The 24,733-nt window shown below is 38.1% G+C and overlaps 2 protein-coding genes across 2 annotated transcripts; both read left to right on the top strand.

Moving 5' to 3' along the window:
* The first annotated feature begins 16,401 nt into the window (after nt 1-16,401).
* On the top strand, nt 16,402-19,913 carry LOC146482659 (uncharacterized). The gene is made up of 2 exons (XM_085106916.1): nt 16,402-17,634; nt 18,469-19,913. The coding sequence occupies exons 1-2, from the start codon at nt 17,611-17,613 to the stop codon at nt 18,904-18,906; spliced, it is 462 nt and encodes a 153-aa protein (XP_084963042.1). The 5' UTR covers nt 16,402-17,610; the 3' UTR covers nt 18,907-19,913.
* Nucleotides 19,914-21,951: 2,038 nt separating this feature from the next.
* LOC146482658 (uncharacterized) lies at nt 21,952-24,255 on the top strand. Its single transcript, XM_085106944.1, has 2 exons — nt 21,952-22,075; nt 23,824-24,255. Exons 1-2 carry the CDS (start codon nt 22,055-22,057, stop codon nt 24,253-24,255), a joined length of 453 nt encoding a protein of 150 aa, XP_084963070.1. The 5' UTR covers nt 21,952-22,054.
* Nucleotides 24,256-24,733: the final 478 nt, after the last annotated feature.

Raw genomic sequence — 24,733 nt, 5'->3', positions numbered from 1 at the left:
CCGAGTGCTCTTATCAGGAGTCGAACCTAAGACCTTCCGATTACTAGTTCGGATGCTCTACGACTGAGCTACAGGAGACTCGTGGTCTAGTTCTCAAACATCTGGTTTACGTCCGGTTGTGAAAGCTAATTCCCGTAAAAGCTCCTTGGGCGTTTATTTATTTTTTTTAAGCCCCAGAAGGGCTTCGAACGGGATACTTAATAAAGCTTTTACGGTAATCCTTCAACATGTTTTCCATACAGGAAGTACGAAAAATTAACGCCATCGATCGTCCCTATTAACACAGAGAAAAAGAAGGGAACTTGAGAATGATTTATTATTCAGTAAGTGACACTGGCATACTCGGAAAAAAATCCGAGTGCTCCTATCATTAGTCGAACCTAAGACTGGCTTCCGATTACTAGTTCGGATGCTCTACGCTACAGGAGACTCGTGGGAGTTAAGTCCATTAAACTAGGTCCAGGGAACTTGTCTGTCAATGTCATACAAAGCTTGTAAGGTTTTCTAGTGATGACAGTGATGTATATCGAAACACCACCTCTTCAGTCACACGGATTCTTACATTCGCAGTTGAATAATTTTAAACACTGAAGCCACACTGAATGATACTTAACTTCTCAAGGTGGTAGCTTTTGGACTAATTAAATAGGGAGACGAATTCGCACGCTGCAGCCGATATCAAGCTAGAGATGAAACGAGGCTGTCGTGTTTTATTTTTACTTTTTTTTCAGTTGTAAGGGTACTGATGTTGAGTTGCTCTCTTTAAGAGCTATTCAAGGAATGATCCCCGGTCCTTGAAGTAAAGAAATGATGAAGTAGCTTGTCAATTAGTAACCCGCTATTTAATGAAAATGCTTTCTACTAAAAGAGTCACAAGAGCCCTTTGGCAAAAGAGATTTGAAGGCGTTTTACAAACAACGACAGTGGGCTATGTACAAGTACAGCAGAAGGTGCGAGCTACGAGTGGATCATATAAACAGATGCCTGTTTCTAATAGGTTTGTCTAGTAGAATAATAGTCTAATAGTATCAATGTCTTCGTATTTAAAAAAAATGTTTAAGAGTTTAAAAGCTTTTAACCTCAATATGTAAGAAACCTGTTTGAGTTTAAACTAAATATTTGTTGAAGTCCTTAACGAGCCATCATTAGGCAGGGAAGAACAAGAAGAACTTTCTGAACTTCTCCGTGTTATCTTCGTTTACATCTCTTGTTTTCTAAAACTCGGCGTAGAACACAAAATTTCAAATAGCTTTCGTAGATTATGTACAGAGTACTGTGCTCACACCAACGCTCCACTAGAAATTCCGCAAACACTGGCTGGGTGCCATGTACATCTTTTTGAAAGAGTTTACAAGTACCGAGACCACGAGAACATAGTAAAATTGGGAGAGTCGCTTCTTTTTACAAACATATGAGCGTCGTATCTAAAAGTGTGAGAATATAGAAACAATGTATATTCGCTTTTTTACTCAACTTATTAATACCACTGCACCAAATTATTGCTATACAATCCCTTATACTCAGATTTTACCGCCACTAGTCAGTTCGCAAAGTCGTATACGGAATATATGATGACGTGGCATGAAGTATGTATAAGATCTGTATCATGATCAGTATACATCAGGGTATGCCAAGAAAATATACGGATCTCATGCACTTGTACCAGGATTTCGTATAAATAGGAATAATGCATTAAGCGTATACTGGTCATTACACAGTCGTTATACGCCGTTGTCCTTATACATCTGTATATGTCTCCGTATACTTGATGCATACAGACTCTTTATACCACCATATATTTGTATTTCACACAGTGTATACTGCCTGCTCGCTCTGTAGACATCAGACAATTGGCTTCTTTGTTTCTCTCAAAAGACAATTTTAGTAAAAGAAGAATAGAAAAATCCCTGTTCTCCAGACTGAAAGCTCTATCCGATAGCGTTGGTGGAAGAAAGTAGGCATGAGTAAAAGTTGTAAGTTAAATAACAACAGACCTAACGTAAAGCCCCTGCTCTGATTGGTCAATAAAGCATTTACTTGAATTGCTAATGAGTACACGCTGGTGAAAGCTATCACGCGCTCGCATTAATTTATAGACGGCGAACACATTTCATGTATGGCTTCGGAGCTTCTCAACTTTTTGAGTAAAAAATTGTTCAAAAAATGCAATACTCATTCACGATGGCAAAAAAAAAAACAAACAAACAAAAAAAAAAAAAAAAAAAAAACAAGAAGATTTAAGGGCTAAGAATGTCGATAGTTGAACTCTTTGAAATGAGTCAGGTTTCTATAAAGGGTCGGTACCTAAATTAAAGCATGAAGATTCTGCTTCAGTTAGTTTACTAACTGCTTTTGACTATGTTGTAAAGCAATAGTAAACTGTTCAGGGTGCACAATTTAGTTACGGATACACCTTGGAGGGGTGCTAAGTATCTAAAGGCTTAAGCCACGCTTGGCTATCGCCTCGAGCAACTCTTACTCTTCTTTCGTACTTAATACTGGTGACATCCCGCGTTCATCCACATTACATGACTCAAAAGCGCACGCTGCACCTTTTACTATTTCGGTTGAATGAATTCAAACTTCAAAGAAAAAATCCTTGAAAAGTTAGTCGGCATTGAACTCAGAAACGTTTTTGACATGTTTTTTTTTTTTTTTTTTTTTAACAAATTAAGTCGATCAGGGGATGGGAAAAGTAAACAATTTATTGGCACGGCTCAGTTAACATACTGGCGACTGGTGGCAGGGACGGAGAGCAGTTGAAGACACTGGCATTTACATAACTGAAAAGCATTTTTTTCGAGCTTTGGCGATCAACACTTTGAGTATAAATTCGTTTGTAAGGCTAATGCTTGCCTTCACTGATGAAAATTACTGAAAGTTTGTTGGTCCAGTGTTCTACAAGCAGCAGCTGAGCACCTAACGACAACATAAAATCAAAATACTTTAAACAATTGTCTTCCGTTTTCATAAATAAAGTAATAAAATAAAATAATAAATGAGAATTTCAGTGGAGGTACGAAAGAAGTGATAGCGATAGGCGATAGCGAAGAGTCCTCCACGTCTTTTCTATAACTACATAGTGCACCCTAGTGCACACTATTGTTCCATAACATAATCAAAATCAGTCAATAACTTAAAAAAGAATCTGCATGCTTTCATTTCAGGTACCGACGCATAGTAAAAACCTTACTCTTTTCAAATGAAAGAGTTTAACTATCAATTTTCTTGGCTTTTAAATCTTCTTGTTTTCCGTCTCCGAGTCTCAGGGTTAAGACGTCTTCTTTGCTGCCAACGTGAATGAAATCGTTTTTGACTCAAAAAATTGAGAAACTCCGGCGCCAAACATAAAATGCGTTTGTCTATAAATTAATGCGAGCGCGTGCTTGCTTTCGCAAGCGTGCACTCATAAGCAAATAGTAAATGCTTAATTGGCCAATCAGAGCCGGCGCTTTACTATGGGAGTTATTATATAATAATTATTTCAGTTATCAGTTTTACTCATGCCTATCTTTCTTCCACAAACGATACCGAGTAGAGCTTTCAGTCTGGAGAACAGGAATTCTTCTATTTTTTCTTTATTTAGTATACACTGTGTGATATAACAAATACGAGTCCGTACAAATCACTTATACGGAAAACATATACTGACGTATAATTAAGGACAACGTCGTATAAAGACTGTGTAATGACCAGTATACGTTTGATTTCTTATATTATACTTATGTAAAATTATACATAATCCTGGTCCAAATATATAAAATCCGTATATTTTCTTGGCACGAACATTGACGTATACTGATGATCATGATACGGACTTTATACTTTATGCGGCCACGTCCTTATATTTTCCGTGTACGACTTTGCGAACTGGCTATGTACAAAATTTGTAAAGGACCGTATACCAATAATTTCATGCAGTGACATTAATAAGTTGAATAAAACAATGAACGTTGTTTCTATATTCTCAGACTTTAACATGATTGTTAAAAGAAGCGACTCTCACATTCCGACTGTGTTTTCGTGGTCTCGGTACTTGTGAACTCTTTCGAAAAGATGTGCGGAATTTCTAGTGGAGCATTGGTTTGAGCACAATACTCTGTTTACATGTGCTGCAATGTGTTAGGAATCGAAACGAAAGCTCTCTGAAATTTGTGTCCTACGTTACAGAAAACAAGAGACGTAAACGGGGTATTAAGAAATTGTGTCATGCATTATTCTCTAAGTTAACACGGAGAAGTTGAAAAAGTTGCTTTTGTTCTTCCCTGCCTGATGATAGCTCGTTAAGGACTTCGACAAATATTTAGTTAAACTCAAACAGGTTTCTTAACTTTTGAGGTTAAAAGCTTTTAAGCTCTTGAAAATATAAAAAAATATATATCAAAAAGATGTACATGGCACCCATGCCAGCCATTGTTTGTGAAATTCTAGTGGAGCGTTGGTGTGAGCACAATACTCTGTATACATGCATTGTAATGTGTTAAGAATCGAAACGAAAGCTCTCTGAAATTTGCGTCCTACGTTAATTACAGAAAACAAGATATATAAACGAAGTATTAAGAAATTTTGCCATGCATTATTCTCCAAGTAAACACGGAGAAGTTGACTGAGAAAGTTCTTTTTGTTCTTCCCTGCCTGATGATAGCTTGTTAAGGACTTCGACAAATATTTAGTGTAAACTCAGACAGGTTTCTTACCTATTGAGGTTAAAAGCTTTTAAACTCATGAATTTTTTTAAAATATGGAGACACTAATGAAATTGTCAATGTTTGAAAACCAGACAAACCGAAGCGCATCATACGGATGTTAATTAAAATTTCCGATTGAAAAAATGGATATTGATCTGTTATATGACCCATTCTTAACTAACGCCTTCTGCCATTGTTGGCAGAACGCCTTCAAATCTCATAAGCTAAGGGGCCTTTGTGACGTCAGTTTTTCATTCATCTGACCTTTTGTTAATCATGAATTGCTTTACAACATTGTCAAAGTAGCTGTGGAGCCGCAGACTACTTTGACAATGTTATGACTAAATTCATGATCAATAACAGGACAAACGCATAAAAAAATCTTACGTCAATTTGTTTGTTGTTGTTGTGGTTATTGTTTTTTTTTCCTATCAAAAGGGACAAATTAAACTCAAAACGCGGGAAAAAAAAAATACGAGAAACATGAATTTCAATATACCTGTCGAGACCAAAATCAAACACTTGTCTCGCTCTTATTGGTTAATGGAAAAAGGGAGACTTTGTATTGGTTGAATAGTGCAACAGGGTCTGTTGGGGCAATTTAGCTCTGTGGCTAAGCGAGAGGTGCCCTGCTACCTATCGGGTTATTTTACATCAAGTGGACCAGATCTTCTTCACAGGAACATAGCGCCGTTTATTGCAGATCTTAACTCATTCTGTTGCAGACAGAACTCAAGAGCTTTAACTGAAGAACATTTGTCATATAAGACCCGTAGCCAATAGAATTTCGACAACTCAATTTTACATGCGTAAGCTTAACAAATGGAGGAAATTCTAAAGAAATTACTTTTCGCGCCTTTGCAAACTGAAGCTAATTCCTATTCGAGAGAACAGCGGGTGTTCAACACCTATGTGCTTTACTTGACGGTTACAAAGGCTACGATACTTCCTAAATTGAGTGAAATCTATTTTTATGAGAAAATGTCCCGTAACAAAAGTGACAGATTGACGTTTGGTTTTCAAATTCCCCGTTCGCGTTCGTTGCGACAACATCGCATAAATTATAAATTCATCTGTCTGTCCGCTTACTGAGCGCGCGAGAATTTCTGCAGTTATTGTAAAGAGCATTTTCATCAAATAGTATGTTACAACTTTTATGACGGTTTGAATATTTGAACATTTTCAGGATTTTTATGTTTTAAGGTTCAAGTTCAGGTGGAATGGTTTTCATCTCCTGCAACGTTTTTAATATAAATCGTCAACGAAATACTCCTGGACAGTAACACTGAAAGAGTTCTCTAACAGGATTGAAAAATAAAAGAAAAATGCTAGACCTGGAAATGACTGCTATCGATTTGGAGACGAACAAGCCACTGTATTAGCTTACACAAACATGTCTTTAAAATGGCAGAAAATGACCTTGGATCACAGAAGACAACATTTTGTATTTTCCTTAAATGTTGTCGTTGGGTGCCTCTGTTCGATAAACAATTCTCTGCTTCTGCCAGCTGAGGGACGCAATTGTCTGCTCAGTATTGCACCGGATCAGCGGAAGGCGCGAAGCTGCTCTCTGGGTATAAATGTTGTGTTTTTAAGAGACATGTTAGTTTGTAGAAGTGGAAGATTTTAAAAAGAGAAGGACAGGGCTTGATTTGATTTGTAAAAGGGCGATTTGTCAGGTATGGAATTTACAATCCATACTTGCAAACCCACACTTTACAAATCCATGTTTTACAAATCCTCGTTTTAAACTCACGTTTTACAAATCCACGTTTTACAACTTTACGTATTACAAATCCACGTTTTACAAATCCAATGTGAGTCTTTGGGCTCGTCACACATTCATCGTCACGCATTCATCGTCACGCCGACGTCACGCATTCATTCCTTCCTGCGGCCTAGGAGGAGGCTATGCTTTTCCTGTACAGGCATGTCATAAAAGAGAGAATGGAGTGAGCTAGACTGGGCTGGACTGGATTTGTGAAAAAAAAAAAAAAAAAAAAAAAGGGTTTGTAATTTTCTTCTCCAACGAAGGGTAAAATAGGCGAGCCTCTTTCTGACTTCAGAATGGAAAGAAGCGTGAATCAGGATGCGAGGCGCGAAATTGAGGACAGTAAAAATAAAATCTACGAGCAAGAAGTCGAATAAATACATTAAAAGTAAAATGTGCGTAACAATTATCAAACAAATAAAACTGTTTTTGTTTTGTTTGTCTTTTGCTTGCCCGAGAAATAGCGACCATTTAATTGTCTTGTGGTCGGTTCTTGCAAATCAAGCGAAATCAGGAAGATCAATCAACGTTTCTTGAATGTTTTAATAAAACAATTATTCCATTCACATTTGTTGGACATGAGATGAATATAGCGTAGCGCCTGAATAAAGCGTATCGCCTCGTTGGCTATCTATCCTCTCAGGCAACGAAGAAGTGAAACATATAAAGATCCGCTTCGTGGCCGGCGGCGTTTATTGGCTGAATCAAGGATACTTTGACATTGTTTTCGCGTAGCGCCAGTTTTTTATATCACTTAGGAACCCATGCTCCTGAATGATGCTTTTAAATGCAAGCACAAGGAAATGAAGCATTTTCCATTTCTTGCGTTGCCTCTTGCGCTTGCGTTGTGGTACTTCACACGTGTGTTTGCTTGCGCTTGCATTTGCGTTTGCGTTTCTCGTGTGAACCAGCCCTTTAGCCTCGATATTTTTGTCATGGATGAAGTGAGATAACAGGCCATTTCAGAGCAGCTGACTGTACATAGCCAACACTTAAGTCGCAGTTGTAAACCTACTGAGACAAATTAAAGCAATCAAAAAGGAAAAAAAAATGTCATAATTATTCTTTATATTTCATCGTGACTCGCTTCAGCTTAATTTGCTATTCAAAATTACCAAAAACTTAAAACGCACATAGCAGAAAAACAGAGAGAGGCGCGATCGGGTGTCATGCAGTAAAATTCAACGTATACTATATACTTATTTATTATTCCACTATTATGTCATTTCACCAAATAAGGTCAAGAGAACGCGCAAAATATGAGACCGTAATACACTGTAGTGTCCCGGTTTGACCGGTTTACAACCGAGCGAATACGGACGGAAAAGGCAGAAAAAAGGAGCAACAATGTCCGGACTGGACGAAGAATAGTTTTTGAAACGATGCAGACTCGAAAACAAGTTTCACTTGTCATTTATCTTTTCATTTTATCTAATCAAATTAAAGACATTTAACTGGCTTTCTGTGTTGTTTACATCATTCGTACGCGCCATATACCGATGGACAGTTGATGCCGGGTGCATTTGAAAACTGTTACCAAAACAGAGAAGCCAAAATAACAAAATCTTTTTGTAGTGGAATAATAAATCTCTTATTCGATGGTTTTACATATAATACTCGCGGACATTTTGCTCATTGCTCGTATTTTTCCTCGCCCCTTCGGGGCTCGGAAAAATACTACGCAACTCGCAAAATATCCGCGCGTATATATTATATGTAAAACCATCGAATAAGATATATATATTTGCTGTAAACGCTTTTTTCCTTACTGCTGTATTTTCCTCTCCCAAGCTTAATTTAACTGGCAGAGCTCTTCAAAAAATTCTACTTCCCCCTATTTTATTTAACTGCACAGAGGTAGTGGCCAACCTCCTTTGGCCACTACGCACTTCTTCCGTAGAGGGTAAAATCATTCAATAAATTGCTCTGCACGTTTAATTTTTTCTTACTATAAAATATATTGCATTTTGTTCTAATAAGAGTGAATAAAATTGAATTGAATTGAATTTAATCGAATTGTAACTCTTCACAAAACAGATGGTGTAATTTCTTCGCCTGGGACCCAAACAAACAAACGCGTACATTGACCGTCTAGTACGTACGAGGAGAAAAGCCGCCACATTGGACAAACTTGGGAGGAAGTCGAATTAATATTGACGACCGCAATTAGTGAAAATATGAGATAATACACTACTTGACACATAGATACCTCATCGTTTATTGAATCTTACTGGCTAAGAAAAAAAAGCCGGTTACACCGGCGGTGGGTAAAACTGTAACTAAGACGTAAGCGATTGCTCATGTGAAGATCCTTCCTGAAAACACTACAGTGAAAGAATTCAGTGACGTGATTGGACAATTAACCACCATGATGCTCTTCGGATCGGGCGGGCTTTATGCCAAAATACCTACCCCTCTGTACCACGCGCGCAACGGCTCCCGAAGGGTGGATAATACCTTAACATCGTGGATGTACTGAATAGAGTGATAGCTTTGTTGAACCTTCGACCACGTGGTCCACAAAAAAAATGCATGGGAAACTAAGAGCCACCTCTACACAGGGTCCTCGTTGAATAAAACCTTGAATTATTTCAAGGACCCACGCGTCCCCTACTTCCTGCCGGAGACGAAATTTAGTTCACCTGAATGCAAACAAAGAATTTCCGTTTCCTTGGGAGCATATAATTATTTATTATTTTACATATTTCCTTCCGGCTTCACAGCAAAAGTTGAGTCGATTGTGACTAAGAAAAACACCCCAACATTTTAAGTTTCACTTTGTTTCAGAGATCGGTTCTTTACACAGAAATGTTGACCCTCCTCATCTTTCAGGCTGTATTGGTGAGTATTAAACTTAGAGAAATGCAGGTACTGCGCACACCATGGTACAGTACGCCTTCTTGGAAGTCGAGACGGCGAGTCGGCAGTGATGAGCAAAACATCTTCGGTTCACTCGCCAAGCTTTCGAAAGCTTGATAAGCTCAGCTTTGCTTGCTGGCGTGATTTTCTTGTCCTCTTGGTTTTCTTGTCCTCTTAATATACGGTCAAGAAAGGGATTGAGGGACCGCAAGACGGCAGTTTAGGGTTAGTTTAACTCGAACCCAATGGTTGTCAAAGTACAGTCAATTTACTTAGTAAATAACCGTAAACTTTTATCTATAATCTGAGCGCTTTAACGTGTACATGAGACAGTTTATATTTGTTGTTTTAAAATCCTTTAAACCTTTTCGCATGTTTATTACGGTCAAAACCAATAGTTAATACTAAAGATAACTATAACTTTTAAAACAATACAACGGTAGATTAAACGATTACGGCAACGGCTCACCTATCGAAAAACGATAAGATACCGAATATGAGGACTGGGCTACAAGAGATCCAGATGCTAATTAGGTTTACAGGGTTTTGTAAAATCATTCAACCTCCTTATTACGCTCTTAGCTTGCGTCAGAGAGGTTAAGGCGGACAGTTTTCCAATTTCATGGTTTAGAACACATGTTATAAAATTCGACAAACCAATATGATAAAAAAGGCGAGGCTGATTTCACGATTGAGACTGCATATTACAAAGTCCGGAAGGGACATTATGATAAAACTGAGCAAGATTGATTTCACGGTTATAATTAGAAAAAAATGTATTAGAAACCCTTCTTTGCCAGTTTTATTGTTGCCGTTTCACAGGCAATTTATTGCCTCGGGCCTAATGTTAAAAGGAAGTGGCTTTTCTTAGCTTCAATTTAAAAAATAAAGTTTACCTTACCTTACCTTTACCTAAACCTCAATTTTGGTATGTAATATTCTCCGCACCAATGTGTATATATTTCTAGCTATTTCTTATGGTACCATTTGGGAGAATTTGTTTAAATATCAAGTTATTTTATCTCTGGTGATCAGTTCACTTACCGTAATGATTCGATTTAGGGAAGGGGATCAAGGGAGGGCGCTTATTTCTTTTCTTGAGAAACAGCCAAATGTGCCGAACAAAACTTTGATACTTATTTAAAAAGGAACAATAATAGAAATGTAAAAGTAACAAATTATTTTTGCTTTTTAGAGAGGAGGCGCTTATTGGAACGAGGGCGCTAAATCGAATCATTACGGTACTCTCATTGCCAACATATGCTTGATGAAGTAATGATGTTGAAAGAGAAGTTAGATAGTAGTCACTATTATATTAGGACTTCTACAAAGAATTTTAAAATGACGAATGACAATTCTGTGACCTCAAATCATTCGATATGTGGCCTAAAAGATATAAATTCAAAATTCCCGTCTACTGGCTCCGCACCAATGATCCACCTGTACCCCTCATCCTCACCTCGGCGAAATGGTACCCCTTTCCCGTGGTTATATAACAAAAGGTATTACATCTTTAGTACTCCAAAAATATAAGGCAAGCAAACCTACTCTTGGCAGGATATGCGAGCCTGTAACCTTGTTGCCAGGGCTTTCCCTCTCCCAATTTACAAGGGAAAACCCTGGGAAAGTGGTTGCGCCAGGCTGCAGACATAAACTACGCGAGGGTGAAAAAGGCATTCCTTTTGGACGGAGTCTCAGGATCCATACTTAGTCCATTACAGTCAAACCTTCCGTAAGCAACAACCCAAAGGTGGTCGCATACGAGAGGTCAGACCCCTTTCGGTCTAAATTTTAGACTCATTAGCATAAGGTGACTCCAGAGATTTAGTAGCCACAAAAACGTTTTTAAACTTTCCGAAAATTATATTGCCAAAGAATTTCAGTACTAAGTTGATGGTTTGTCTGTTATAAGTCACCTAATACGGCGAATGGGACAAGTCTATTTCTGGACACCTGGGAAGAGTTGCATAAAACTTAACGGCGGGCGTCAATGCTATCGTCAGACGTTAAAATACTGAATGTGACTGAGATGAAGGTCTGGCGTTAGCAGCTACCCCCGACGTCAAATTTTATACAACTCACCCCTGGTACCTCCGATTCTGACATTCATGTCTCCTGTAGTTCCCAAGAATGTACATGTGAAGGCAAATTGTCCAACTTCCGACAGGGATAGATATGAGGTGGTCGCTTGCGGGAGGTTAAAACTAGCAAAAGAAAATTACAAACTGTCATCTCTAAAAGTGGTCGCGGTCGCCTACAAGAGGCTCCAACTATAGTGATTTGACTGTCAAAATTTTGGTATTTTGGAAAAGTGGTCTCTTAAGAGAGGTGGTCGCAAGGGGAGGTTCGACTGTATTTGGAGCACCTTCCGGAGTATGATGTTTCTATATTTTATATTTTTCATCATCATCATCATCATCATTATCATCATCATCACAATAATGTAGAAATACACGCGCCAAACGTCTCTTTAGGTGTAAATAAACCGAGGGACTTATTTATTTGGGGCAATATTTCAACTAGCACAACTAGTCTTCAGTCTGCAATCAGTTTGCTTTATGTTTCATTTCTTTCTACTTACACACCTTGCCGTTTCTTGTGTTTTATATTGTTGGACAGCTTTTTTTTCATCTCATACTTTCAGGTTTGTGTTCTAGCCGAAGTGGTTCCTCTGTCATGCATGAGATCTAGTGGAATGCAGAGTCAGGATTCCGGATCCCGGTTAACGCTGGCTAGAGAATTAAAAATGACAAAAAGGGAGGAGTTAAAACAAAATTCAAGACAGATTCTCGATGGAGGGTCGAAAAGTGAAGACCCTTCTCGAGTAAACAACTCAGCAACATCGGGGACAGCATTTGACAAGTTGATGGCTAGGAGAAACAACAGGCGGGTTAACAGGAAAGATTTCCGAATTGACACTGAGAAGCTTATCATGTCAATCCCATTCAACGGCAAAAAGCTTTCTCTAAAAAGAAGAGTGTTAAATTCTACACTGAATACAGGAAAAACTGGCAAAATCTTGCGAAATTCATCTTTTATCACCATGTTTGAAAACAGAAATGACCACCCGTCTGAGCAAATGAGATCTAAATTTCCAGTCAAGGTTCCGAAAAACAAATTATTAGATGTTGCAAACAGCTCTGTTTCAAGCGTTAAAAAACTTCAACGAAGATCACCCGGTTCGTTTTTACCGTGGAACAGCCATGATGGAAGAAATGGTAGGAACCCATGTGTAAGGAAAATCGTTAAAACCTACTATGGTAAACTTGACAGGGTCTTTACTGAGTACAAGTGCCACCGCGCTACATTTTATTGTAGTCCAACATTCGGTGGATTAGGGAGATGTATTGCTGTGAAGACATTTTATGTTAATATTAATAAAGTCCTGACTACTGCATGTAAATGCATAGATTAGCTAGGTAACATTTCTTTGTTAAGTACTGCCTCTTCAAGTCTCAGAACACATAAAATTCAAAAGATCAGGCCCAAGTTGTTCAAACTAAAGTGGATAACGGAATTAATCCAGCGGATGAGTCACTATCCATCGGACAAAATGTATTGGTTGAAGTATATTTTATCCGTTGGGTATCGATTTATCCACTGGATAAAGTTAGTCGCTCTTTAAACAACCGGTGAAACCGGGGCCTGGTTTAGATGTTTTAGCAAACCAATATTAAATTGGGGCCAATTTTCGGTGAGTAAAATACAGTGCTATTCTGAGGGCCGCTAATCTGGGTCTCGCTCATTAGTGCCCTGAAATACCCTAACTGAATGTCAGTGGTTGAAATGCACTTGAGGACTATTAAAATGAGTTTAAAAGGGGGATGACAGTGATCTTTGATAGGGCTATTTTGCCCCAAATGGTGACCAAAATGGCCCTAGAAGCCGGGGGTGCCTTCAAAACGAAGACCGAAGACCTAAAGCTGAAGACCAACTACAAAGTCTACTAGTAAAGTCAAAATACAGAGGACAGACTGTTGGCTTATCAGACGCAAAATCTACCCAGTCTTTTTTACAGAACGAAGACCGCTACTGATTTCGTATCTTTCGGCGTATGAAAGAGTGTTTTAGCGAGGGTCTTCCATTTGGAGTTTGGCCTTTTCTACAAAATGAAGACCCCACCGATTCCTCGTCTCTTGGACTCTGACGAAGCGTTTGATAAGCCAGCAGTCCATCCTCTGTATTTTAAATTTAATTAGTATACTAGGTCAGCAGAGCTAAATTGGCACTTTCGGGATCAGTGGAACAGATCTTTTGAATTTTCAGTGCAATTTTTTTTAGATGCACAATACTTTTATGCTCCTTTTGACAGTCAAAAATGTAAAAAAAGTTAATCTCGCCCTCTTCTTGGCAATTGGCTATTGCAACTGAGCGGGTAGACCGTAAAAATGACGGTTTCTTTTTTTCTTTTTTTTAATAGCGTCGTAAGTTGTCTTTGCCCAAAGTTAAATTTCGCCAAACGCTTTTCACTGCCACATATTGCCGATACGTTTAATACTCCAAGGGATTTCTATTTGTTTTTTTTGGTTTTTTGTTGTTGTTTTTGTTTTTTTCTAAAACCAATCAGGAGCACCTAACAAAAACATTCAAGCATAATAATTGTTAAAATGTTGTCTCCTTATAAGTATGTGACATATTTTGTGTAAGCTAATATTCTTTTTGCCGAAATCGCTCCAGTTCTCTTGCACCCCAATGATTTTTTGCGGTGAAATCAATTCATAATTGTTATATTGAAATTGGACAAGTTTTTCCTCTTAGGGCAATTAACACATGCTTCTAAGCAATTTAAGGCGATTTTAGGCGACCTAAGGCGACCTTAGGCGATTTTGGGCGACTATGGGCGATTTAAGGTCCCGTGGTATGCACTTTGTTCTTTATAGAGCGTTTGGTATGGTTTTCAATTACTACACTCTGTGATTGGTGAACAAAACTCGCGCCACTTTCCCAACCAATGGGAATCCAAACCAAAACCAATCGCACGGCTTGGCGCCAGGCGCCAGTTACCTGTATTTACTTTTCATTCTGATGGACTGGTTGTGTTGTCTACATCTGTTGCGATTGCCCAGAGTAACTACTTTGGTTTTGGTACGACATTCAATTGGAAACCGCTTTATTATTATGCAATAGTAACAAATTAAAGAATGGATTTGAAGTTAGCAAAACTTCCTGTTCGTGTAGATCTTTAGCGGACGAGTCTGTTGAAACAGAACAACAGTGCATCACGTACCAATATATTTCGACACCAACAGAGGATGTGAATATTGACGCGACATTCAGTCTTCGAAGCTCGAAATTACAATTTATGAATAGTAACACATTGCGCTACTGCCAGTTTATAATCTTTTGTAGATTTCCTCCCTCAGTCTCATTAATTACGACTAACTGTAAGATACATTTATTTGTCTATCACGTACTAATAACACCAACAGAGAATGTGAAAATTGACGCGACATTCAGTCTTCGAAGCTCGAAATTACAATTTATGAATAGTAACACATTGCGCTACTACCAGTTTATAATCTTTTGTAAATTTCCTCCCTCAGTCTCATTAATTACGACTAACCGTAAGATACATTTATTTGTCTATCACGTACTAACATCGCCTGACCAACAGAGGATGTAAAAATTGACCCGACATTCAGTTTTACGGCCTTCGAAGCTCGAAATAACGGTTTATTAATAGTAGCACATTGCGCTACTGCCAATTTATAATCTTTTGTAAATTTCCTCTCTCATCCTTAATAATTACACTTTCTTTTTGTTAGGTAGATATGCACGCTTATAGGGTCGTGTGCTTACCAAAATAGTAACAATATAATTGATATAGGGTAAGTAGAACTGATCGATAATAACAGATTGTAGGATTGTTGTTTTCAATTATATCTGACATCGTATTTAATAATGTCGACATCTTCTCTCGACTCCGTCGCTCGTTTCAGTCACGCCTAAGCAATCGTCTGCAGTCACGAAGGCTTTGAAGTCACCAAAGGGTGGAACGAGTTTCAGTAACAACAACTTATATTTTCTATGTACGGGGTTAACATTGATGTCTTAAGAGATAAAAGAGGCAGCGACTTAATTCCTGCTTTTGTTTGCATATCAACACGTAAAGCACTTGTATTTGTCTCGTCTGATTTGCAAAGACAACCATGCGTAACTCCGGAGTGAGGTCTTAGTCTTCGGAACATTATCATCGCGGCATTTAACTTAATCAGGTCGGTCATTCTGCGGGTTTGATATAAAAACTGAAGCAATCAGCTGTTTTGAATTTTGTCTCTCTTGAAAAAATAAAACTTATTAATCGTGAAGTTAAGAAACCAAGTTAATAAACTGGTTTCACTCAATCAATACTGATATAAACATCTTGATCGTGTGCCTAATATTGTCGGATCGGGGCGCAGCCACAGGAAGAAACTTCAACTGAAGTTCAACCGCAATTGGCCGAATTAGTGTCACGTTAATTTTAAACTCCGTGATCAAACTGAATGTTCTGTGGTTGTATTTCTTGCATCTTCTTTAGATAGTGAATTTTAAAAGGAAGATCGACTGCTTCATTGAGTGATAAAGGAACCAATGAAACGTATACTAACAGACGGGAGATAATTGGTCAGAGCGTGAACGCAAACGATGGAAATTGGTCTGATTTGGTCTGGTGTTCCTGTCGCGTCGTGACCGTTCAGTTATTAAAATTGCTATTTTTTTGTCTCGTCAATCGTCCAAGTCTGACATAAAAAAAAAAAAAAACTCCACACAAGTCGATATTAAAACTGTAAACATTTCAAACAATTCAAAACGGTACTCAAAAATTACCTGATGATGTGGACTATGTAATGAATTTTTAAAGCGATCACGCAGTGAGATATCTCAGCCACAAAGGCTACCAATATTTCGGGAATATCAGAAATTAACGGGAATCGAACACCCGTCTCTCTTGAATGATGCCACGAAGACACAGAAATGTCGAATACCACTCGTCAACTTTATCGGTCATTTTTATGAACAGAGATAGATAACCTTTATCCAGCAACGCAAACATGTTTAAGACTTGTGCGGCCGTGTAAATACAAATAAATAAGGGAAAGAAACAAATAACCTTTGACAATTATTCAGAAATGTATTTCAAAAGCCTTTTTCTAAACCCTAAAACTTTTGAAATCTGGCAATATTATAAAATTTCTACACCGGTTTGCTTTTTTAGCTACTCCTACCCGGGTCAGTTATTCGCTTCCGCAGAATTTGGGAGGAATCATGAATGCGGTCAACCGGAAATGCGTCACTTATGCTTGCCCAGACTACCGAACGCATAATTGTTTTTTTTTTCCCTGATTAAACGGTCATCTTATAGAACAAAAGACATACGGAGAAGGAACAAAATATTATTCAAAAGAAAGAGAGTTTTTAGGAAAGGGTGCAAATTATAAATCTAATAAACTGAAATCAAATTTTATATCCTGACGTAAAATTCGTTCCGTTCTTTTTAAATTTCTTGCTAAGTTTACTGTTCAAGGTCATATTAAAGCAAAGCGGGAAACTAACGCGGTTTTTACCCCTGTTTAGCTGAGTAATTCGTAGAAATGCCTGTTAAACTTCTTCCGCCGTTTCTCTACTAGCGAAGCGCTGCATCCAGCTTGTTGCTATAAGCGAAAACGAATTAACTGACATCACGTGCACAATAATATGAACAAAACATACGGAATTGAAAGATGTTAAAAGTGATTGAATTCATATGTTAATTTCTTCATTGTGGTTCTTTTTATATTGAGAACAGTGAAAAAAAAAGGGGTTTGGCTTTTCGCTGAATTGTTTCGTGAGATTACGTTCATGCCTAAAAACTATTAACTTTCAAAGGAGAATCGACCTAGGACGATAAAAGAGACTTGGGCGTGCTTGGTATCAGCTTTCCGTTTGTGCTTGGTTGGATGGGCGTGAATTGAGGCCTTTCCGTTTCACTCCCGGTTCAGGCAGACTTTCAGACGAATAGTAAGTACAGTTTATTTGCATTACAACAAAATTTAAAATAGAATTGACTATAGCGTAATCAAGGACACTGGATTCAGTTCCGTGTACGGGTTATATAAGCCTTCCCTTCTCGGTAGCAAACAAGCAATCAGTACAACACCTTTGGAGAATTGACTCGACCAAGCTGTGTGCAGTTCACATCTCACAAGACCACTAGCTACGTAACAAGAAGAGCCCGACTTTAGAACAGTACAAAGAAGAGCAAAGAGCGACAACGAACAGCACACATCAACGCTGAAAAAACCGACCCCAGGATAAGAACAAAACACGGACATGGAACTTAACATTATCTTTAAGGTATGCTCATTTTACGTGAAAATTTTACTTGTTAAAATGCCAAAAGCAAGAATCCTTTGAAAACAGCTTTTAAAAACTTTACTTTAGCTTCTTTTAATGCTAATAATGCTTCTTGGTAAAGTAGGTTTCGGGACCATCTGTTTCAATTTTCACCATATGCAAAAATCATACAATAACGTTTATTTTCCGCCCCAGCGAGTCAAACGTTCAAACCATTTTGCACATTACTTTTAAAGCACCACAGGAAAAAACTACGTATTGATAACTGCCAATTGATCTTTTTTTGAATGATCGCACTTAAAAAAAATTGAAGCCTTTCATTTACAGACCGTTAGTGAATCATCTTTCTGACTTATAATTAGTACCCAAAGCCATCGGAAACTACTGTTTAAAAGATAATTTCCTTAAATAGCGACTGAAGAGTTTGTTTTTTTCACTTTTCCGTTTAATTTATGACCCAAACGCTGGTGTTAAGACTCGTTTTCTGGAGCACCGCTGCTGAAATTTAAAGCTTTCATTTGAATGACCGCACTGCTATAAAAGGATTTCTTCAGAAATCCAAAAGTTGAAACCACTTAAAATGACTCAATGAGGTTCGACTCCAAAAGAGAAAAGATTAAAGCAACAGGCCTTTTATAAAACATAGTGTCTTCCAGCCTTCCAGCGTTGTTAAAAGTCCAATCTTTTACGATTGCGTTATTGGTTTGTTTTCTACTCAACGCTAACGACCGGATGTTCAGTCGAAACTCATTAATTTTTAGCGTTAGCTTTCTCACTAAATAGTGAATGTTGACGTGCTTTGTTAAACTTCTTATTTCATTCTCTCTATTCCAGTTGACCGCATACTTCATGCTACATAGTTGCCTTTTAACGGAGGTGTGTATGAGCCCTGTCAAATTCAACGAGTTGTCAGATCTCAAGCAAACCTTTGACGGCCGTGAAGATCAATCCGACATTGTAAATGAAATCAGACTAGAAAACCCGTTTAACAGCACCGAGTCTCTCACAGCAACAGCAAAAGATCAGAGCGAAGGTATGGACAACGATGACATTCTCTCTCGTTTTACACGCTCCTTAAATCGTTGTGAGTTGAAACGCGAATGGAAATGGAACCGCTGTCTTGGGAAATTTTACACTAAAGTTCACTGCAGAACGAAACACGTTACTTGTCTACCTTATAAAGCTCCACCCCACTGCAAGAAAGTTCATCATATCGTCTTTGGAGAGAATGGCCAGGCTTGCCATGTAGTGAAGAGCTGCACTTGTGGTTAGTGCGCATGTGCGACGAGATCCTTGGAACATGTTTTGAGAACTGATAAATACGATTCATTACCATGTGATGACAGTGTAGTCCACTAAGGACACCTTAAACATGTAAATTAGTTGTAGTTAAAATTTCCCCTAAGATACCATCTGAAGCCATCCGGGGGGCGAGGCCGAGGGAGTGACGCCGCCACTTAATAAGCTACCGCCCTTTTGCCTTAAGAGTACGCATTCCGTAGAAACCAGTTTTTTTTTTTTTTGCTTGCTACGTAGCATAGATCGGAGTTAGAGTAGACTTTGAAAAAAGAGGCAATTTTAACTGAGTCGGGCCTAAATTTCTTTGAAAAATGACGTATTTAATCAAAAACTTTTAGGTTTCGTTCGATTGACCGCATTCCGGAATAAGAATTAAAGGAATAGCTATTAGATTTCCTTTTTAAGTAAATTTGGGAAGCCGTTTCTGCAGACGTTGGCTCATTTACGATAATTTAAGAGCAATTTGGTACTCCAGCAACTTCAAAAACCTCTTATGAGGGATTTCTTGTCATCATTGTATGTATTCCTATTCCGGAACAGGGTCAATCGAACGCAACCTTAAATGGTTTTCAGACACGGTCCGCATCGCTCCCACCAAACTTTTCGACAAGACACCCCCCTCCCCTCCCCCCGATAGTGGCGTTAAGTAATCAGATGTAGACCAGAGATTTATAGCTCACGACAATTATTTTGGTTGGCCAAAAGTTTGAAATTAGTATCCAGCCCCTCTAGAATTGCGAATATTTGTGATACAAATAAATTCTTATTGGCCGCTTTATGAATATTTACATTAATATATTTATATTAAATAAGTTATCATTGATATAAAGGTTATAACATAACTAATATGGGTAAACTGTATTTTATAGTATTATTTAATAAAACGAGTATTTTAGGTGTATTTCTTCCGAATGAATGTTCCTAGGGCACTACAGCATATTGTATTAAGGAGTTTATATCTTTACTTTGTAATAAAAAGAGTGATAAATTATCATGGATTGGAAATATTTGTCCCAATGGCGGGCACTGTCACGGAGATTTCTCTGTATTTTGGTCGCGACTGCTCAAATATTTGACAAGGTACCTTTTCGCTAACATCAAATTGCTCTTAGAGCGCTGAGAAGAATATTTTAAGTGATTTCTCCCTGGAAGAACAAGCAATAATCATTTTTTTAGCGATTCGGCTCCAAAATAAACTTTTTCAAGTTTTTCAAGTTGCAATCCTCTTCAATCTTGGCCATCCGCAGCCAAAGACAACTAACACTAGTTTCTGTGTAGAATTAGGGTTATTGTTAACAAAACGGAACCATTATTTTAACGATTCCCGTCAAAACAAATGTGTTTTTTGGCCATTAAAGTGACATGATAGGTGACACTGCCCCTTTTTAACACCCCACATTACCACACGGAAAAACGTTATTGCCATATGTTGACGTTTTGTTTCATAATAGACCAAGTCATGTGAGAGCAGAGAAAGATGTTATTTCCACACAGCTTCTACTCTTTCCAGACAGCAGAAAATAAAATCATGAAGAGCTACTTAATATACTTTCCACTTAATTTTCAAAGGGATGTTACGTATTTCCGCCTGCAGAACAGGTTTTCGGAAACTTAACCAAACAAAGCAGTCTGGATCGATGCAGGGAGATACCACGCACCCAAAAGGGAGGAACGAAGAAGCCTTTAGCTAAACAATAATATTAAAAATAAAAATTAAAAAAAAAAACGTTGTGGCAATCAATGTAGCCACTCGGAAAATGAAAACGCCTCCCAGCAAGTTTCAGCTTGCCCCTGATCCGATCACCGGAACTCAAGGACAAAGGCTACTCGCAGAGTCGCGGCATAAATAAACAATGCAATCCTTCACATTTTCTCATCTATATCATTACTATATATTTTTGTCATCTAACTTCCGTGCTGTGCCTGGAAGCTCTTATAAATTAGTAATTTGCGACCTCTTTGTTGTGTCTTTAACACGGAAAATCATGTGGTTTGTTCAGTACGGGAAATTTACAAAAAATGCTTTTCGTCAGTTATCCTTTCAATCTCCACGCACTCCCCTAAGTTGTAATTTCATACCCATTCAACAGCGTCAAAAGAAATTTTCATTTTTCTCTTAACACTATTCAAAGCATTTGAAAGAAAATAAATAAACAAGTAATTGGCTAAAATAGCCCGTAATTCTTGTGGCCGCTTGTAGGATACACATGTATGTGTAGTGGCAGCGGGCAAAATGTGTTAATAATATTTGTGAAGACAACGATTGTTTAAAATTGTGAAAAATTGTTAACGTGCCAGTATGCTTTTATACGATTTCGTTATTTTTTAATAGTTTTGCTCTTTCTCCCTGCTGCCCGACTATCTAGTCAGATTTGTAAAAGATCTGGCTGTCGGCGCAGCAGGAAGTGCCATCGTTTGCACGTAAGATGTTCACATTACGTCATGTGTATATTTTAGAGTAAAGGAATCCCCTTCTCCTTAATTTTCACTGACCCCTGCTGAATGTCTCTTGTTGAACATGTTGAAATCTACCGTAGAACCAAAACTGTGATTATTTTTTAATACGAGAAAACAAATTGAGCGACTGTCGCACTAGCTAAGCCGGAACGATTTTGTAGTTAGTAAACACAAAAGAGAGTATGGTAGAATGACAATTACAAAAACTTTTCTCAACGACAAATTAAATTACACACGAACAGTATGAAGACCGGATTAAATTAAAGTTATATCAGTTCTGATTTTTCTTGAGCCTAATTGCACTCTGGTAACTAGAGAAATTTACGCTTAGTTTTCATGCCATACTAATTTTGACAAACTATCAGGAAAACACTAAAAAAATAAACAAACAAACGAACAGGAAAGGAAATTCGCTGTCTTGTTTGTTGCTGTCCAAATTCGAATTCCGATATCCACCTGAGCCGAATATCACACGCAGACGATGGCAAGTCCAAACCATTACAAAATGAATCTAAAATTAGCGCGATGGTGTAATGCTACTGGTTTCGTCGTTCCTGGTGTCGGATATATAAACCAGTGTTTTTCTGCCAGGATCATGGACAAAGCGGAAAACTGAAAGTCAACTTAGCATTCTCAAACTTGAACTCCCGAGGAGTTCCACTGTATGGATAACCCTATGTTAAAGGTAAGTTATTTTGTTTTTAGTCAAATAGTCCGATGAACAGGTTGAGTAGCTGATCGTGTGACGTCCCAAAAAACATTGCGTAGCAAGGGGACGAGTCACGCAGTCCAGGTCCTATTAATTTGTTAGTGAATATTCCTCTAACCGATATCAAACCGTAAGTACTGCGTTTTTAAAAAACATTTTCATGAGTGTTGAATCTTGAGAGAAATTCTTAATTAATTATAAATGAGTTTCTTAAGGTGTAGCAGACTGCCCTGCAATGGAAAATACTTGCTTAATTTACAGTTTTAATTTAAAGATCAACAAAAAAAAGGAGTGATCAGCAAAAATTGAAAATAGCACTGGAAGTGACTGACAGGCTTCGACGGCCCTCTTGGGGATAAATAACGAAAGAAAAAGAAAACAAACAAATAAGAAAGCCGTTGAAACCACTGAGGAAAAGAAAGAACTGAAATAGCTGAAACCACTGATAAAACTAGTGTCTTCTTTATTTTACATTGTTTTGTTTTTTTCTTTTTAACTCAAGTGGAAACCATCATATCTTTGAATGATGCAACAGTAGTGTTACCCACGGTTTTTAAATAGACTTCAATTCAATCAGTTAAGGGAACATCTTGACAAAATCACTTTTGATCACTTGACCCGCTAAGTAATCCTTGCTCGTTAACTTTCTCATAACATTTGTACAGGGATTTTTGATAACGTCTCAAGTTACAAGAGAGGAAAAAACAAGTGCTACCAAGGTCAAGTTCTCAAATTTTCGGCTGATGTAATGTCTGCTCAATAAACGATAACAACTCCCAAAGCCGGCGTATGTAATGAAATAATGCATAGATGTACCTTGCATGAAAACGCCATGTACAGTCAACTCCCTTTATTGCGGACACCCTCGGAACCGCGAGTTAGCTAGTCAGTCCTTAATAGCGAGGGTCCGTGATGGCGGGAATTTATTTCAGTCAAACGTCTGTAATATATTTTTGTCGGGAATTCAGCTGCTGTCCGTATTTTAGGGGTGTCCGTTATAGCGAGGTGTCCACAAGGTGAGAGTTGACTGTATATGGGAAAAACAAAAATGCCGGCATTATTTTCGACTGGCAATGAATCTGGACAATCTCTCTGAACCTCAGTAAAAAGTGAATTAAAATCATCCATTCATCAAATTTGCCAAAAACACCAAAAACATCGCGGATAGCAGTAAATTTGAAGGGGCTGATGGCTCCTCTGAAAAAATCTAAATAAAACGTGGAAACAATAAGAGTGTGGCTGAATTCCCTGGGGTGAGGGTGAAGAGAGAGAAAGTGAGAGGCTCTTTGGAATTTACGGGGGAGATGTGAGAGGACAGTGCTGAGAACCAAAACACACTTCACTCGAAAATAATAATTCCCGTTCCCACGAAACTTTCCCCGCTCCTTAGAGAGAAACGACTACTGCGTAAGTGCACACTATGTCTTTAAATAAATCCTTTTAAAACTGTTTAGCCTTATCTTATGTAAGGAGGAAGTACACTATGAGCCCCGCGCTCTCCACCCTGCCCTCCGAGAGAATGTTGGCAGACTACAACAATGGTAGAAGTCAATTAAAAGCTTGAAGATTTTGTTAATTAACTCCATACACGTTTTTTGTTTCTATATTTCATTTGAAGGTTGTTAGATGTCATTACAATAAGTTATGTTTTCCTTGAACTGACTATAGCTCAGGTAGTTATTCACTGATATATATTTCTGCTTGTTTACCTTTTCTCATTTCAGCTCGCGGTTTTCTTGTGCGTGCGAAGTTGGAGTTTTTATTCAGTAAATTCCAAGGTTGTTCAAGTTCGCCGTGAATCATCAGACAGACCTGGAGTACATGGTACTTTTACTTATGCTCTTAATGGAAACGAACTGATAGAACGCCACAGCACGTCACGGTTGTATGTGGCAAAAGAATATATCAAAGCAAAGATTGACGTTCATGACGTTCCTCCCTCTCGCTTCAGACGCTCTTCACATCCATGCGAGTTAAAAAGAACAAGAAAATGGAATCGATGTCTTGAGAGATATTTCACTGAGATTCACTGCAGAAAAGCTTATATAGCCTGTTTACCTTACAATGCTCCACCGAAGTGCAAGAAAAATCACGAGATCATGTTTGGAAAGAATGGCCGAGCTTGTCATGTAGTGAAGAGTTGCACATGTGTTTAGTGCGCATGGGCGACATGACCTCATTTTGGTCCTGAAGTGACTTCAGACTGTGTTAGTTTCTAACAAAGATCATTGTGCTATGTTTGTAGTCCCCGGAGGATTTAAGTTATATTTAAATAATGGTCTTGTGATATTTTTATTCATGGTTTCCTACGTATAGTTGCTGGTTAGCTCATAGTGTGCCACCATATTTAAAAAGAAGATACATTTAGCACCGGCGAAATGTTGAAGTATTTATATCTTGTACATTCTCACCAAGGAGTTATTAAAGTGAAATCAACTGTTACTGGAAATATTAACGTACGTAATGCAAGCTACTGAGCATTCCGTAAGGTTCACAGTTGCTTTAATAATTAAGAATTGGTTCATGTTTAGCGTGCGTATATCGAGTTATGGATGCACGCGGGAAGTTTGGAGAGCACGAGAGAAGCGTAAGAGTTAGCAACTCTAGCTTCTTGAGTGCTCTCCAATCTTCCCA

This window comes from Pavona decussata, unplaced genomic scaffold (genome assembly GCF_977016875.1).
Source record: "Pavona decussata unplaced genomic scaffold, jaPavDecu1.1 SCAFFOLD_45, whole genome shotgun sequence".
NCBI classification, from domain to species: domain Eukaryota; kingdom Metazoa; phylum Cnidaria; class Anthozoa; order Scleractinia; family Agariciidae; genus Pavona; species Pavona decussata.
Note: the sequence above shows the minus strand (reverse complement) of the source record. Positions and strands in the feature narration are given on the sequence as shown.

Coding starts and splice junctions, on each gene's coding strand:
- LOC146482659 (XM_085106916.1), top strand. CDS start 17,611: ATGGAACTTAACATTATCTTTAAG. Junction 17,635..18,468: donor AACTTAACATTATCTTTAAG/GTATGCTCATTT, acceptor TCTCTATTCCAG/TTGACCGCATACTTCATGCT.
- LOC146482658 (XM_085106944.1), top strand. CDS start 22,055: ATGGATAACCCTATGTTAAAG. Junction 22,076..23,823: donor TGGATAACCCTATGTTAAAG/GTAAGTTATTTT, acceptor TTCTCATTTCAG/CTCGCGGTTTTCTTGTGCGT.